Here is an 18750-nt window from a genome sequence, read left to right as displayed (position 1 = left end):
ATCTTGTGTCCGTATTGTTCTTCAGGCTGAAACAACTCTTAACTCTTATTATACTGGGAAAATTGTTCATAAAATAACCTGTTTTACATCCATTACAAATATTTACCCATTAGGAGAACAGAAAAGTCTTTGATGAAAATAAAAAACGTCTTTATTAATTCTTCTTCGCTTAAATTACCACGTTGTTGAAAAGAAATCCAAGAACACTAATTAAAAATGTAGAATTATCGGTCCATATACGGACTAGAGCGTGTCTCCATAGGCACTGTCGCACTGACTGGAATAATTTAATCGACAATAAAGCCGAGGTATCTCTTACGAATGTTAGTTAACGAAAGGGGAGGGGATTAGGGGATGGTAGTGCGCTTGTGCCCATCTAAACCGGCCCGCACGCAGCCTCTCTGTCCCCTTGGGTGCAATATATCAATTCTCCTTACCCCCGGCGAATGTTACGCCAGTAGCAGGTGGCTACTGACGGCCAGCGTCGTTCGCACCCTTAATTCCCAATTAATGTTATACCCGTTGTAAACGTGTGTCTACCATATCCTGGCTACCACCTACCTCACTTTTTTTTTACAAAATTCCTTATTCTATACAACGTGACGCTAATTATTATTGAAAATAAAGTAAAATAAATCGGTGAAATTAAAATAGTTTTGACTTGTCGATAGAAGAAACAAATGGAAGCAGCAGAGCAATTCTTGTTTTACTAGTGTTTGTGAAACTATGATAGTAAGATGAATACTGATGTTACTGGCAGTTTCAGTTATTTTCTTAAAAATAATCATAGGTACTAAAAAATGGTCTTTCATGAGTCTGATAGATGTAAGTGTTCTATTTGGACTGTTTCAACTAGGTGGGGACGCTATATTTTCGCGAATTAAAAATCGGTTAGGGGCCGATCAGAGGAAGAAATACTTTTACCGAGTTACAAGCTATCGAGTTTCAGGATTACTGAATTTCACGGGCTAACGCCTCCATCTGGAATCGCGTGGGGTGCTTAGGGAGCAGTGTAATTGAGGTATCATCCCTGTCCGCGTTCTAATTGGCGGAAAATTGTTAGGGCCAAGGGACGAGGAGCCTTGGACGTCTGCGTGAAGATTCGAGCAAGGAATTCCGACAAATTTTTATGTACATTTGTTTTTATATAATATACTATACCGACTAAAAATTTTTGGTAATTTAAAGTGATCGTAATTTTCTTAAGTAGTGAATTATAGTTAGGTCAAGCTAAAAAAGAACAATTTGTTAATTTAATTATTCTTTACATTCTATAACAATACGATTACATGATAAAGTAATTTCTCTAAAAATAGTTAATGTTTTCATATTTTAATAAGACTATTTATGTACTACTTTATTCGATTTCAAGATTTAATGAGATTTCAAACGAAAATCACGATTCTACGCCATCGTCGTGACCGTTGTCGTGGTCATGGTTGTATTCGTCTCGCGTGGATCGGGCAGATCTATTTGTCCTACCTGAATCAGGATCACTACATAAGTGCCGATTGTTCCCGCGACCTGTTAGAAAATTTCAATTTACAAATCCAAATACAGTTCAACCAGTGATTATCCAAGTTGTTAATATATATTACGCCTTGAATAAACGTGTTGTCCAAATCGAAGAACCCGCACGCGGTGAACATCAACGGATTCTGGATCATTTGCAGGGTAAAGTCTCGAATCTGAAACGCGACTCACTCAGTAAAGAAGTACCAGCGTTCAGTTTCTCAATCTGTTACCTCAGCACGAAACTCTTTGGAGGTCGAAGGTTCGTAAAGCTTGCAAATCAGATCGCCTGTGTCGGAGACCTGAGGAACAGGAATGTAATAATTTGTATAATTTTCGACAGTTTACATTTCCTCGAAAGATCTCTCGACTCCCAAAAACGATCGAAGCTCACCTCAGAAGTGGTTTTGTTACATACGTCGCTCAGAAGGAAGATCTTCGACGTATACATTATCAGCGCGAAAACCAGAGATATAATATCTGGATGAAAGCTGTTATTGGCAAGGATCTTGTAAATGACGAACAGCAGGGTAATAATGTAAAAGATGAAGGTGCACATTGTCAGGAGGATCTGTATCCCAAAGTATTCGTTCACCGTTCTGGCGATCTTGATCAATTGCAGATGAATTTGTCTTTGTTGAAAACAGATGTTCCGGTTAAAATCACGAAATCTCCAAATTGAAAATCAAAATTGAATGTATAAGTATAGGTTCGTTAAATAGAATCTCACTTTACCGCCCTCATCGTGTTCGCGTTCCCATTCGCGGCGAGTACTTTCTCGTCACGGAATTCTTTCTTCTCGAAATCGTAGATCATGTCCACGACTCTGGCGCGTGTCGGCGTGCAGGGCTTTATAGTCAACATCTCCCTCAGTAGATCGTTCAATTGACGGAACTTCATCTCCATGAATCTGTGATTTTTTCAGATATTTAGTATTACCTTTACCTTCTTCGAACAGTAATTCGGTGTAAATTTCTCATACTTGACCCAGAAATAGAAGGAAACGTCGGATACCGTTACCACAAGTGCCGGCATATTGATACCGCATGCCATCATTAATTTGACGATTGTTGGCGTCGATGTATTCAGCTGCGAAATACAACAGTTTGCCACGTTTCCGGCGACAACAGAAGTCACGATAACGATACATAAGAACTGTTGTTTCCGGTACAGGGCAATCTGCTTGGGCATCCCTATGGTCTCCATCTTTTGATCGCAGGTGTTCAACAGCGAGATCATCGTGCACAGTTTCTGAAGGACAGATAGATAGATGAATTCTTGGATTTTTCTGTTGTCTGATCCAAAGGAACCGAGTTCTTCTTATTCACAATAACACCGATTTTATAATTTTGTAATCTCATTTCTTGTCCTGTACGTGTATACCAAAGGGCGTGTTGTCCGTTAAATAAATAAATAATAATATTAAAACACAGTTGTACGATAGAAGTGAGTAGTAAATCTTATTGCCATACGTTCGTTCTGATCCTGACCGTGACTATCAACAGGATGGACAAAAACATGTGGCTGTAGTACCCAGTTTTGAACGATTCCGAATTCACCGTCGACGTAGAATAATAAATACCCAGGTACAGGGAGACCCAGCGACCACTGTATAAAATGAACAGCACGTAACACGTCGAATAAATAATTCCCATGAGCTTTCTCGTTCGCGTAGTTTCAGCGTATATGAAGCAACCCATTCCAGCCATGGTGTTCAACAGAAGTATAGGCCTGATGGTGTCTCGGAACGTTTTCGTCTTGGTCATCTTCGAACGGAAACGAAACGAACGAAGCTCGACGCGTCACTGTACTGTCTCGTTCGAGCTACCGTCGCATCGACGTCGATGGTTATCGTCTCGACCGTTGGAAATTAATAGTTGGCTAAGTAATGAACGAAATCGAATGGTCGATAGTAATTGTCCTCTCACCTGGATCGATCTTCACCCTGGGCGAGGAAACGTTTTATTCTTATTACTCGCGATGACATGTGCATGTTCCATAATAATTCGAACGATTCCACGTTGATTAAATGATTTCGTAAATTCTGTTGGTTATGGTCTTAATTCTCGTGTAAGATGTTAATGGAAAACAGAACTGATAAATTAAGGGGGTGGGGCGAAACGATCGTAAAGCACGTTTGACAAGTTCAAATGGGGCTTGCCTGGAACAAGTAACTGAAACATACGAACCTAGTGTATTATAAATATATGATATGATACTTGTTTTTATTTGAAGAAAAACGTCACGATTTGCAACAAGAATTACATATGTTTGTACTTTCAGGTGAAATCAACAGTTGTTACATTGATAGACAAAGAAAAATCTATTCTTTACTGACGCTGGTTGTATTTGAACTTAAATCTTTCGTTAGTAGGATCTCCGGTTCCATAGCTTGACTCCACTGTATCATAATGACTAGGTACGTGGACACCGCACTAATGCACTGTAACAGTGAAACACGCGTTCGAAAGATAGAAATGTATTTTTTCAAATTAATCTGCGGTATATTTCTCGATGTTAAACGAGCCCACCAACCTGTCGTATGAAGGTATAATTTAGACTGAAGAAATGGAACTTGGAGTTGCTCATTTGGCTGAGCGAGATTTGCAATGAAAATTGAAGGATCTACATTCGAGAAGGATCAATCAAACTGTTATTGTATATATTCAAACACCTCCAAACAGCTGAATCTCACCTCGTCCTTCAGTTCGGTGTCGAAATCGTAGACGGAGCACGTATGGATGATCTCTATTATCTTTTTCGCCTGGAAATATCACAACACGAATCAATCAGATCGTCTGTTACAAACACGAATCTTGAGTTCTTGCACGGAATTAGAACAATAATAACAATAATAACATTTATGTTAAAATGGGCTTTGAGCCCTTTGGTACAATACAGTATATGGGAGCCTAGATGACAAACAAGAAGTTTAGATGTACAATAACGCGTACAGATATACCAGAGTTTATAAAAAACTTATAGCAACTATACAGAAAGATTAACAAAATTCAACAAAAGTTCTACAGGACTATATAGAGAATCACAAAAGCAAAGAAAAAGGAAAAGAAATAAATTTACGAAAGTATTCACAAGAATATACAGGTTACAATTTTGTAGGAAGAACTGCGTAATTATCGATAAAATAACAAATAACGGTATAATAAACAGAAAAAGAGAAAGAACTACTACAAGAGTATAGAAAATTAACAATAAATGATAAGAATACACAAGAATGAAAGTGATGTATTGTGTATAGTGGAAATTGTATAACAATGAAAATATCAAGATTCTCACTTCTCTGAATGTGTACTCGCAGACGTAGCTCACCAAAATGATCCTGAACCAATTGTAAAACGTGCTGAACAGAGACACAAGGATCATGCCTATCTCCGACGACAATTTATCCGCCGCTTGATCGAGCATCATGTACACGTAATACAAATTCATGGTCAAGTTCAGTACAGCGATGCTTGAGTGAAGCATTATTTGCAAATCGAACAATCGATTGATTGTTTTTGTGATACCGCACAACTGGAGATGGATGAACCTTCGAAGGCACAATTATTTAAAAACAATTTGTTTTCCCTTGTATTCTAACGGGAGTTATCCAGTAAAATAAATAAATAAATAAAATAAATGAATTGATTAATTTTGACGAAAATTACTCCTCTATTTTTTACAGGTACCCATGATTTCGGTATACCTGATCTCTTGAAGCAGATGGACCTTCTTCACGGCTTGGAGCTCGTGCTTCACGCTCGGTGTCTTCTTCAGGGGTGCGACACGCTGCCGACGGAGCGAATGCTTGGACATCCATTTACCCAACTTCTTCGGCGTTTGTGGCGTCTGACCTTTCGCGGGTTCGACCGCTTCTGTCGTCGATTCCTCGATTTTTATCTGTCGACCCTCCACCAGGAACTTTCGCAGGAGATCGTTCGTCTGTTTGAAGCTGAATTTCTGCCAGCTGGTACGGTGAAAACGCAATGGAAGAAATATCACTAAATTAAGTTATTAGTGGTTACAACGCACGTGTATCTTTGTTATCAATTCATTTGGTAGCAACGGTGACTCTCACGTTTGTTCACAGAAGCCTGTCATTTCTGTATGACGAAATTACATACAAAAATGCGAATTTCGATTTCAAAATTAGGAAACATTTATCACAAAAGAGCGATAAAAGAGTGTAAACATAAAAATTGCATAATAATTTCTATACATAATTGTTATTTCAAATGCAAAAAAACGTAAATGCTTCGTGAAGTATTTGAAATGTTTCGCACGATTCCATTTCTGTTATCTAAAAGCTCTATCCGGTTTTTAGCTAATCCCCTGTAAGTGTCTAATTTAATTACACACACAGTTTCGTTTAATTGAAACACGTGTCGAGAGATATCAGAGATCGGCCACGTACTAGACGTATGCCATGAAGTCCACGAGAACAATTCCACCGATGTTCACCAGGTAACTGTAGGCCATCTCAGCCAACAGGTAAATAAGCTTCAATTTACCAGAAGCGACCCAGTACCCGCATATACCGACCGATATGAACGTGTTCAGAGAGAAAATACAACAGGCTATTGTTAGCCAAATAAATATGTTGCGATGATTAAATTCGGCGCCCAGTTTCAACAGGCTCTCCTCCACTTCGATGATCGATTTTCTGAGACTCGGGATATCCTGTAAAAAAGGACAAAATCGAACGACGAACGTACACGTCTTCTTTGATCGTTCAACCAGAAAAAAGCTTCGAAATTTTTGCTTTTTTTAACGCTATAACTGCCACAAAAATTACCTCATTTAACCCTCATCCGACTCTTATTTTCCCAACTTAAGTTGTCACTCGGTGTCAAATTCTGAGAGTGGTAAAAAATTAATATAACGTAGAAATAAATAGTTGAATGTTAAAGTTCTTTAAAATAATAGATTTATAATAGCCTCGGCTAAATGTACCTAGATATGACAGAAGAACATCGTTTCTTAGGCGAAAAATGTGTCCAATTGACACAAGGGACGGATGAGAGTTAAATGAATGAATAAACAGAGGAAAATATGTATATCATTGTGCACGCGAAAAAACGATACTATGTTACATGTTTAAATTCACCGACCTTCGAATGATACCAGCTGAAAACTAACATACAGAAGAACACTGCAGTCCAAACGGCAACCACGATCTGGTACAGTACACGTTCCAGCTTAAAATGTGAAGTCCATATCTCGGACAAACAGCCGAACCAGAGGCTAAAAGCCGCCACGCCTAGGACCACGACCTTAAACGAATAGTTAATCACGAACCAAAATGGTGTACTTGATTCCTTGAATTTTCTCAGCCCCATCAGGCGAGACAGCAGAGTCACCGCGATGGTAGCATCGTCGAAATTGTTCAACTTCATTGGTCGGTCTTTGTTGTCGCTTCTTTCTATACATATATTTTGTATTCCTCGATGATCAGAGAATTTTCTTCGTCAATCGTGGTTCCTTGGAATTCCTTGGACATTATATTCTTTGTCCCTCGAGAATCATCAAACTTTCTTCTTTCTAAACCTTAAACATCATACACTCGATTTATATACACAAAACTCCACTGTACCATCAATATGATATTTTTTCGAAAATCACCAAGTTTCCTTTCTTCCGGTCTTCCTCTTTTCTTCTGTTCTCCTCTATACTTCGAGAATCACAAAGTTTTTGTCCTTTCTCTTCCTGCTCTTCGGTGATTGTATTGTGAATTCTTCGGGAGATTAGGTTAACGTAACAGTGATTCCGTATACAATTTGCCTAATAAACCGTGAGATTCGATGTGTTGGTCACTGTCCGCGAGGATATTACGATACCCTTCCGGTTGCTCCTTTCTTCGTACTAACGACGAAAGAGAGACGAGCACCGTACCGTACATTTCCATAATTATGGTAGTCCTAGCGGCGTATGTATATGCGGCTCGGGTATATACGATAAGAACGCAATTCATTGGCTGAGAACTCACACGCCGGCGATTACGGTCATCGAGGAAATGCGATTGTCCGTCCGATGTATTTCGAATTATCGCGTTTCACTCTGGGAGACTATGTGAAACATTACGACCACGATATGAGACTAATTTTTTAGTGATTAAATTATGAGACCATGTTACAGGACTAGTTTTTTAGATTGTCGATGTTACTTTTATAAATTGAAAATAGAGATTAGATTATCGCAATAGTTATCATAATATAGAAATTATTGCATTTAGTACTGATTGTTAACATGTTCTTACGAGGATATACAATTGGTTAAGAAGGGGTGGCTAGAGCAGGTTCATTTTTCTCTGTCTCAGGTGCAACGAGGAAATCAATAACCTCTGTCGAATGCTCTAAAGCTCGATATCTCTAAACATGCTCGCGACGCTTCACCTCGATATACGAAGATTCGACCAAAAGAGTGAAAAAAATGTAAAATTATTCGATTTGAAAATTTATCTAAATGTTATCAAGTAGAACGAAGATCGCATCGAAATGTCATAATGTATTTCAATAAAGTAAATTGCAAGGTACTGTATATGTGTCCCAATGGATCGCGGGTCACTCCCGCGTTAGAAGCCCGTGAGCGTGACAGAAAAATGGAAACGACGAAGGAAACCGATGAGCCGTGAAGTTGGTTCTTTCGGACACTTTTAATCGAACGTCTGTTTCGTTCGGTGATGGCCAGTAACGATCCGAGAATTCCGAATATTGTCTGGTTAAGGTCAGTATCCTCCTACCATTCACCGTTTGCTTGTCTTTCCCACTCGAGTTTCGTTATTTTTACCCCCCCCCCCCATTTCGATTAAAACACCCTCAAAGGGGTAACTTTTAGGCACTCAACTAACAAAATCCCTAATCTGAACTGTTGTTCAACTTTTATAAATTAGACTCTACCTCATCGTGCAGGAGCTTTTTCTCTAGAACTATAGTAGACAATAGTGATACAACTTTATTGTAGTTACTAACATTACATTACGATAATAATAGAGAATTTAAAAGAGTGCAAAATACAAGATTTATTGAGAACTTCATTTAGATTTACTAGATTAAAATTGGTATTCGAATAAATGGAAAGGAATGTAATGAATTATATTCTCTGTTTTCTTTATTTGTTAGTTAAGGTATTAGTAAGTAAATACTGAATACTGTTTTACTGGTGTGGTAGGAGAACAGGGACTTTGACCAGCCAATATTCCCCACGCCTCGAGGACGATGTGTCTCGATTGCAGGACGATAGTTAGGTGACGAGGACTGCACGGGGAAATAGAGGATTTAGGAGCTCGTGGGGCGCGATAATCCCCATGGGGTATACCGAACACGGGACGGTTCGCTAATCCACGGAACAAGATTGATTTAAGTGGACCGACGAGGTCTTCTGGTCGATTTCGAATAGCTCTGTACTCGAGCTCTGTCGCGTGAAAATCCGGTTCCACTCTTAGAAGTAATTAGAGGAACTTGGTGCATCTTGATCCTGAAGTATGTATGTCTACTGACTTAGCCAAGGATCGAGTTCGTTTTATTTATTAAATATAATAAATAATGGTGTTTCGACGACTAGGCGAACCTGCGTCAACGCAGGTATGGTCTCTGAGACAGTCAACATTTTGCAGCATATTCACTGCTTTTGCGAACCCTTTAACGCCCATCCGTGCAACATTCATTTTAACAACGCGTTAAATTCTGTTGCCGGTTAATGTCTAAATTTCGAAGTAAGGATCTGTAGTTTCACTTATGTGAAGTAGCTCTCCACGTTTCAGTGGAGAAACTCACGTATTCCCTCCAGAAATACACAAAAAAAAACGAAAAAATAGTAGGTCTATTTAATATCGATATTTTTGACTTTAAAATAACAAAATACAACATATACATCAGTCTCATAATTTTGAAATAATGATTTAAGGGTCCAGGCGTTAAAGGGTTCAGTAACAACGTTACTTCGCGATAATCGCATCGTTTGTTCGAGTCTCTGCTTAAATAGTCACATGATACAATGGTGTTTCTACATAATAAATATACAGATCGATTCACAATAATTCCACTAACTCGTAACACATTTAAACAATTACCAATCGCGATTATTTAGGTTCGATAACGATAATGATCGAAACGTATCTGCGAACCAATCTGTTACAGGAAGACAATCAATCGAACGCTTGAAAAGTGAAGCTAGAATAAAAGAAAAAAGGATTCCACCACATCGAAAGGGTAGATCTCGCTGGTCAGGCTCAAATCAGTCGGACGACGATCCATTCGGAGGGATCACCGAGACGGCGCTAGAGCACGCTCTGTAAAAATATAATTCTCGGACGTAGTTTCATTGGTCCCGAGTCAGGCCTCGAGGACATGGTTCAAGTAGGCGATGTAACAGATGGCCAGACGGAGGATCTCGATCTTGGAGAGCTTCTTGTCCGGTGGCAGCGTGGGCAGTAGCTTACGGAGCTCTGCGAACGCTAGATTGAATGCTTCTACTCTCACTCTCTCCCTGGAAATAATCAATAATATAATTAAATGACTAAAAGATAGAATTTTTGATAATGTTGTTTACCTGGTAGCATGGGCTGTTCGATATTTCTGCGTCGCCCTTCTACGTCTACGTCTCTCCTCTCGCGAAAGGGTGCCCGCACCTGGCGCACCTGTCCCGTTCACAACAACCCCGTGACCACTGTTCATCATAGAATTTTTCATTTTTCTGTCTTTTTTGTATATGAAAAACTAGAGGCTTAAAATACGTTTCTGGTAACTTCTTGTCAGAATTTTTGACACTGTAGCTTTCTTATCCTCGTCTTGGGTGAAAGCTCGGCTCGCAGGAAACGGAAGTTGTAAAAGGGACAGCCATTTTCATTCTTCGTTGCTGGAATATTAATATTCGGTTCGAGATGTAGAGGCTGTTATAGAAATGGCTTCTGGGGATTTGATTGGTAGAGTACGATATAATAGAATTATTTTATTCGCATTATCACCCCCCGACGTGCCCACCAAGCATGAAAATATCGGAGTCGTTCTCTGCCTTCCGGCCGAAATCGTCGGAATCCCATGGGAGTCGCGCCCAAATTCGGAATAAGGGCTTTTCGCCGCGAGAAATCTAATGATTCGATCAAATATTTGCCAAAACTCCTACGTTCGTGTGAAAGGGTTGTTTCTTACGGGTGTTTTTCTTACTAATTCGAACGCAAATGACAGGGAAAGATATCGCATTGTTATTCAATATTTTTTATTTATCATGTATGAATTTTCCAGTTTTTGTGTTTTATAGTTGAAGTTTTTAAAGAAGAACGTGCATATGAATAAATGATCGTGAAAAACTGGCGAATCGAGAGACAAACAGGATCGTATTAAAGAAGGAACAGCTTTGAGTCCCGAGGGACTCTTAAATTTCAGGCAATTCGACGGAAACCGACGAAAAGTAGATACGGCTGCATAATTCAAAAAAAGCGTCGCCGTTCTGCAAAGATTGTGGTCGGTGTCTCTTCAATTATTTATGGAGAACAACCCCACGACCTCGTTCGATCTGATTCTTATGGTAAATCCGACGATTCGTATGGACACCTCGCGGCCAATTTAATATTACATGGATCTTGCCGGATTTCGATGTCCTTTTACGATTATTGGAACGGATACGCGTGATATTAACCCCCGATATAAGTGTTACGTCTTGTTCCCTTCTTCGTAGTTTTTTACGTAAAATGTAACTCACAGAAAATGACATTTCCTATCTGTCTGTGTCAAGCATTGAGAATAAACGAAAGTACGAACTGTAAAGTGACCACAGTGTCCTCCTCAATCTCCTCAATATTTTAACAGAGGCAGTAAAATCCTATCCCAAGTGTCGAGTCCTCTAGATCCGCCTGTACCTTCTATGTCACCGATTCTTCTTCACATTTTGTATAATACAGAATGACAATAAAAAAATTCGTAAACTAAATTCTAAGGAAGAATAAAAGGGTTGCAGGTTTACTTACGAAGAAATCATCGAGCGATTTTCATCCCCTTCTTTATACATCCAACAGCTCCTGCACGATTCGTTTCACCAATAAAGCCAATCTCTCTATTATCTTTTCGATCACCCTTCTCTTTAATTTCACTTTACGATCCTCCGAGATCAGGATCTTCCTTCGAAGAAAAGTATATCTCCGTTTTCCAACTTCAACCCTCGCGTCGAATCACTTTCCACTGTAATATCGTTACAAGTACCCGATATTCTTGTTTAACAATCTCCAACCCCGATATTCTATCCGATGGACCAAGTACGAGCACACCACGGGATCGACAACACCTCTCTGATAAGATCTCTTCAGTGTTCTTGTGGGCAGTCTGCATCCCCTAAGTGCCCGGAAGAATCACCCCCTTGAAACCCTTAGACCACGCCCCCGTGATGCGTCCTCTCGTCTTTCATCCTTCGTCCTGTCTTTCTCGCGCAGCATCCCCCCGACGTTCTCCAATGGAAACGCCGAAAAGGTGTCGCAAGACCGCCCCATACCGCCCGCCATTCTGTCGGCGGTGGAGAACGATGGAACGTGTACGATACGGATACTGCACGAATGGGTGGACCATTTTATCGATCATACGAAAGCTCTTCGGGGTCCGTGGACCTCGTTTCTAGCCCTCTGTCTCTCTGTGATCCTCAGTCAAGAGATTCGTGGTTGCACGCACGTAAGGATTGGTTTCCTAACAAATTCTGCACACTGTTTTTTTCTGTCTGTATTCTTTGTTAACATAAGGAAGTTCTTACGACGGGATATTTGAAAGTTGAAATCCCTATGGGACGTTGGAAAATTGTTTCAGTGTATTTGTTAATATAGGGGTTGAAAGAGTCGCGGTGAGCAGGAGCAGGTTGCCGAATTTTGACCATCGCCCAGGTGAACCATTACTGTAGGTTGGCATGTGGAAGAAATTTAAGTCGTATGATAGACCATTTGTGTATGATAGTGGTGATTGCATTAACTAAAATATATAAGCAACACATTTTGTTTGTTATACGGAGCAAATTGCTTACGCATGAAAAGTTACAGCAGTGGTCCAATCTAATAGGTGATGGTCAAAATTCGGCAAGCTTTTCCTACAAGTCCCAGAATCACACTGGGATTTCAATTGAAATGTACATACATACGTAGCATAAAACCACTAAAATTTTCAATATGTATTGTGGTTGAAATAAATACGAACGAAGTATGTCACGTCTGAAATCGTGTTGAGAAATAATGTGTTGATACAAGGATAGATTGTATCCCTTAGAAAAAAATGATTCGTTCTTATTTTAATCACAATACATAAGGATTGAAAAGTTTAGGGTGGCTTTATAGTTATGCCACGCAGTGTAGAAGCATTGTCCATCCCGATTTTATGTATTTGTTCGATATTTCACACTGCCAATACGAATTTATAGAGATGTTGAAAGGATCGTTTTTAAATATCTGCACCGAACTGTTGTTATTTATGATTTTATTTTTACTCCTCTGTAAAAATAAATCAACGCAGTTTTCAGCGGTGAAAAAAAAACACAATAACTGCATTGATTAAAACAGTCAATAACAAAATAAACAAATTTTCATTTGACAATTGAATTGGTAGGGAGGGAAGATTATTATATCACGAACGCCGGCGCAGATGCTCCTCCCTCGACACCTGATCCTCCAAGGAAATCCATACTCTGTCTCCAGTATTGTATTGTGTACTACCCATTGGCCTTTTTCACTTTGCACTATTTACAAGACTTTAAATAATAACATTTTTTGTTGAAGAAACGTCCACAAGTTTTGTTTCAACCGAATCAGGTTGGAACGAATATCTGAAAATCATCCCCCACAGTAATGTTTGATACGATCGTTCTACAAAACCAGTCATTACCTGGTATTTTTCACCACTGAATCAACAATCGATTGAACACAAATCAAAATTCATTCTTACCTCCACGTGATACCGCAATTATCCGCAAACTACAACAGAACAGAAGATTGTATAAAAACTTGAATGAAAGGGGTGATTGTGTCCACGTTCGAATATTACAATTACACAAATCGTTTAGACAAATTGCAATAGCGCGAACGAAAGGGTGAAGAATCGTGTAATCGACGTTTTGTAATATCTACGTTCTATGGACCGTGCACGATGGTCACGTGTCGCGGCTTTCAACCCCGTTGACGGGAGGCTTGACGATCCCAGACCACATTCTAATCGACTGGCCTACCGATTAATGTTTTTGGCGGTTACAAGTGTCATGAGATAGTTCCATGGTTCGTTACTTTACCCCCGGCCTTTTCGACGCCCTTTCTCACCCTTCCGCGTGCCACGCGACTTCGAGGAGGAACAGCACCGTGGAGAGGGTCGGTGGTGTATTTCATCACCTCGATTCGAACGAAACGTGTCCGATGAATTTTTAATATTTCGTTGGCTGATGAATGGGCTGTGAAGCTTCATGGATATTTACATTCTTAGAAATTGCATCACAAACTATATTGCAAAATTCAATGAAATTTTATGGTAGGGGTTGAATATACGTTTGAAAGTTAACTAATATGTTGTAAAACATCCTGAAGACTCAGAGCATGGTATTAGCATAAATTATTATTATGATCTATTTTTCTACACCATTTGTACATTGTACACAAGTGGAAAGCAATCTAGAAAACAGACACGAGGTAGCAGCACGAACAGGGCTGAAGAAACAATCGATATTTCTGTGCTGGTTGGTACTCGAAGACCTTCTGAAACATTTACCGGTTGAAAAAAGAATCGATTGGGGAAAACTGTGATGGGAAGCGCATGGACACTGTACTATCGACAGAATAAATTTTGTTAATTAATGAATCATTATAGGATAATCTTTTAATCACACTATTAGTAGAATATCGTATTTGGTACTTTTACATTGTTAACTACTAAACAATCAATTTTTCCGACTGAATATTTTTATATTTTTCCTCCTTATATAAATTCATAGAATATTTTCCATGAAGGTGAACACCTCACTTTACAAGCACATAAATGTACATCTTCCGTGAATTATTTGCTTAGAGTAACACACAGAAAGACATCCAGCTATCGAATTAATATTAAGAGAATCTATCCTGCCTCCATTTCCAACATGTTCGGCCAGAATTCGTTCGATCTCTTGTCTACCTGCACTACAAACAGATTTCTCATAGTGGTGCCACTGATGGAAGGCTGTTCGTAATCGTTGGATCGTTTGGATTGACGTTTCATTTTTCTCTTTCTAGATTCACGGTACGAGGAGAAGCAAATGTCGGCGTTCTTCGACCATCTGGCTCTCCAGGCTCTTTTTATTTCCGTTCGAACTTCTAGGTTGAGAAGACAGTAGAGCAAAGCCACAAAGGTACCCTAGGAATTACAAATCTTAATTCAAATGGAATTGATTCCTCATCCTCAACATTTTTTCAAACTGTAGTATTTCAAGTTGAACAGTGTTGACTGGTGGAAGAAATCCAGAACAAGTCGAAATACCTGAAAAGAGGCGAAGAACTGATCACAGAAGAGCCAGACAAGTTCCACAAGATGGTCTTTATGGTAAGACAGGCCCATGAACAGAGTATAGTGAGCTCCGAATAGGGGCACGAGGACTAGAGTGGACTTGGCCCACCTGCTGTATAAATAAAACTAATTTTAACCTCCTTTTTCACTAAAGATAGAATCATCGACGTGACGATTCACATTAATAATGTACAATCTTCTCAGATTCTTAACCCAGAGACGCGGGAGATTTACCTGTACTGCATCTTCTTGCGCTGCAGGTGCACCGAGGTTTTGAACTTGATGAACAGAACGCGCACTATGTTGACGAACAGCAGGAAGTTGAACTAACAAGAATTATCGAGGGTAGTGAATACGGGTGAAGGTTCAGGAATTTGAAGGTCACTCACCAGGGTCGATATCATGATGGGTATTCTGATGAGAAGGAACAGAGACGGATTTTCGTGTGTGGTCCAGCAAAGGGTGTCCTCGATCGTGGCCCGGATTATTATCCAAGGTACCACCACGAAGATAGGCAACCCTTAGACACGAGAAAAAACCTCCTCAATTCTCTTATCCTCCTAGAAATAAATCCTATAATTCCAGTTTCGAGGGAAGCTCGAAATTCCGCGTGGAATTAATTAAATTTATTCAACTAAGGAAGTTTTATTCACTGTTCAGTCTTACCCCAGCCCATCAAGATGTATAAATTAATCGCTGCACTGTCGGCGCAAAACGCACAGACGACCAAATTGTGAAGATACAGGCCTTCCATCAATATCCACGAGTAATTGGCAACGATGAAATACTGCCATGTGCTCGTGATAGTCTTGCACACCAACGCCTGAAACTGATCGTTTCAATTTCCCGTTAATTTATTTAGCATTTCTGTTTTTTTTTTTGCATTTTCACGATGCCTACATTTCGTTGTTTGATAAACGCGTTCTTCCCATCGACGTAGACAACGTCCACGGCCAGGCCGACTCCATCGACGAAGATCCAGTCCCTGATGAGAGCCATGAATGCCCTCATTATGAACGAGGCGAAGAGATGCATGTGCAAGCGGTTTCTGGGATTTCGAAGCTTCCTGAAGGGCGTGGATAATATTTGATTTATTTGGAACAAATAATATGCTCGAACCATTCCACACCAACTCACTCAAAATAAATTTTTATTTTGCAAAAACGAACCCGTGCTCATGTTTTAAACAATTTTGAAACGATGTATGTTCCTTGAATGTTTGTCGATAAGCATACCAAATTTCATTAGTATCATTTCATAGTTGCTTCAAACACATTCAAGTGCCGTTCGAACAAAAATTTTGTCTGTAAGTGTAATAGTTTGCGAGATGCAAATTCGTTTATACAGTAATATTTGGCTAAAAACACGCTTTTCCGCGATTTTCAACATGTGATAATTTGTTAATAACGTTGAACTCAGCAAAATGATGTCATAAACTCATTATGATTTCACGTAGACTACAACATATTACAGTTTCATCATAATCGGAAATCGGTGAAGTTTTTCGAACGACCTCAAGAACAATGCCCACACTTATGTTACCTCAGAAGAGAGAAAATGATCATTGCAACGACTAGCATAGAGAACGAGGTAGCGTATCCGATCTGCGAGACAATTCTCACAATGGGCAGCCATTTCTGCAAAGGTAGAAATAAGAGAAGACTTTTTATCGTCACATTTATGTAGACTTTCATTATTTTCTTGGCTCTTTGGGAATAATGTTTTCATTCTTACATTCAGTAAGAAGGATTCAAAGCTGCCGTAGTTGTGCGACTGGGTCATCCCGATCCTCAGATCGGTGATTCTCATTATGGAGCGAGCGATAAAGTCTTCGGAGGATTCGCAGAGGCTGTAATTGCTCCATGGAATTCCTTCTGAATTCCTGTACCACTGGCCATTCGAGAGACAGATTTTGGTGGCTATCGTTCGATTGGTTGACTCCACGGTGATTTTCGATTCCATGTCGTAGCCGAAGTCCGTTCCAGGCGGGCAAGGAAGAATCGCGATCGTCGACGCCTTCGTGAATGGCCAACAGAGGAAACCGTCGAACAACGGTGGACAGTGGTAAAATTGCGCGGTACTATTTACCGACGTTCCGTTGTCTGTGTAAATTCAAGGTAATTTGAAGAGTAATTTTAGAAATTGTAGTTACTCCTCTGTTAATGACCAAATAAATAGATACAGAAACGATTAGAGGGTTTCAAATATATTTCTGACTCTTCTGTACCGGAAGTGGGTTAAAAAAGTAACTCAAACAAGTAAAATAAATGTCCATCAGGTTTGTAATTTGAATGCACTCACACTCTGACAGCAGTAGATAGCATTTCTGCTTCTGTTCCTCAAAGAAACTCTCCATCGCGGCTGCGACGTCCTCAGCTTCCGGTTCGATTCCCGTCGCGGCCATCGCGATGTTCGTGGCACTCGATATCGTGGAGGATTTTTCGAAAAAAAAAAATGGAAATTATTGCTTTCCGCGGCGAATGATTTTCAATGAACCATTTTACTTTAAGCTCGATCTGCTTGAATTGTCGATGAGATTTCGAAGACAGAACTCGACGTAAGGAACAGAGTTACATTCCTGGTAGCACGAGGGGACGACGCGTAGCTTCTGAAATCTGGGATAGAAGTGAGCCCACGAGGTGGAGTTCATCGATGGTAAACGGCCTGTTTACAATCGTGCCTCGCCCTCCGGTTTTCTTTCCGTTATAGTCGCGTGGGGAAGGACAGGTCAACACCAAGTGGAAAGAGTCGACCGAGAGTCAGACAAGGTTAGCTTGGTATCTATTGTGTGGCTGTTACCTGTTTCTCAGAAATGAATTCAGTACTTAAAAATATAGCATAGAGAAGGTATGGTTGTTTATGGTGATTGAATAATAGTCTCACTGAACAATGTCTGTAGGTGTCTGTGAAGATCTAGAGGTAGTACCTTGCTGCTTCTAATTCCGTAGCTCATAAGACTGTGAACAGTTGGTATCAATCACACATTGTTTAATAGTCTGACTTGGATTAGAAGTTATTTTGAAAGCTCCCTTCAGCAACGGAAAGCGGAGCTTCGCGTAAAATTAAGCAGATATAAATTTGGTGTAAATCAAAGCATGTTTATGTTTGGATAAAGGTGAACTACTTCTAAACAGGAAATCAGAATCAGAACGGTGTTTTAAAAATTATTATTAACACGATTATCGATAAATAAAACGATCGACGAAGTATATTGGTACGGGATGATGAAATACCACTACTTGTCGATGGAACGACAAACGCATGGATCATCCATCAAAAGCTTGACGGCTAATGTGTTCCACTGAGTTCCGTCAATATTGATCGAAATACGAGGGAATAATCGATTATCCAATTTTACTCTGTTTCCGGTGTCAGACAATCCTATAAAATGAAAATTAGATTTACATTTCGTTCGGTAAACAAATCCAGAAAGTGGAGTAACACTTCAAAAGGGTAAGAGAAGAAGTGAACTTTCGACACACGTTGTATTCAAAATTCGTTTTATGTTAAACTTACACCAATCACACTTTACAACAGATTGTATTCTTTTCGTGGATCAACTCGGGACAATCATCCACACTCAAGTCAAAGTCGCTGTGTTCCTCGCGTCTCAGAGCGAGAAACACCCTATACGCCAGTCTTCAATTGCACCACACATTCCTCTCCATACCCGACCGAGCTGACTAAAACTTCATTCAAAAACGCAACAAACATCAGGCAAGAATAATCAACGAGCACAGCGGATGATCTC

The 18750-nt window shown here is 39.8% G+C and overlaps 3 protein-coding genes across 3 annotated transcripts; all 3 read right to left on the bottom strand.

Moving 5' to 3' along the window:
- Positions 1–1404: 1404 nt before the first annotated feature.
- LOC107191501 (putative gustatory receptor 28b) lies at positions 1405–3278 on the bottom strand. Its single transcript, XM_015580564.1, has 7 exons — positions 2985–3278; positions 2495–2763; positions 2243–2422; positions 1907–2144; positions 1746–1814; positions 1599–1688; positions 1405–1524 (listed from the first exon to the last, which is right to left on the bottom strand). Exons 1-7 carry the CDS (start codon positions 3276–3278, stop codon positions 1405–1407), a joined length of 1260 nt encoding a protein of 419 aa, XP_015436050.1.
- A 6564-nt stretch (positions 3279–9842) lies between these two features.
- Positions 9843–10187, bottom strand: LOC107191736 (helix-loop-helix protein 1-like). Its single transcript, XM_015580837.1, has 2 exons — positions 10060–10187; positions 9843–9996 (listed from the first exon to the last, which is right to left on the bottom strand). The coding sequence occupies exons 1-2, from the start codon at positions 10185–10187 to the stop codon at positions 9843–9845; spliced, it is 282 nt and encodes a 93-aa protein (XP_015436323.1).
- A 4386-nt stretch (positions 10188–14573) lies between these two features.
- LOC107191500 (secretin receptor) lies at positions 14574–17403 on the bottom strand. Its single transcript, XM_015580563.1, has 9 exons — positions 17301–17403; positions 16734–17101; positions 16542–16636; positions 15900–16065; positions 15666–15828; positions 15389–15519; positions 15234–15325; positions 14973–15111; positions 14574–14849 (listed from the first exon to the last, which is right to left on the bottom strand). The coding sequence occupies exons 1-9, from the start codon at positions 17401–17403 to the stop codon at positions 14574–14576; spliced, it is 1533 nt and encodes a 510-aa protein (XP_015436049.1).
- Between the last annotated feature and the right edge of the window lie 1347 nt (positions 17404–18750).

This window comes from Dufourea novaeangliae, unplaced genomic scaffold, assembly GCF_001272555.1.
Source record: "Dufourea novaeangliae isolate 0120121106 unplaced genomic scaffold, ASM127255v1 scaffold228, whole genome shotgun sequence".
Classification (NCBI taxonomy): Eukaryota; Metazoa; Arthropoda; class Insecta; order Hymenoptera; family Halictidae; genus Dufourea; species Dufourea novaeangliae.
The sequence above is the reverse complement of the archived record's forward strand: the minus strand, read 5'-3'. Positions and strand labels throughout refer to the sequence as shown.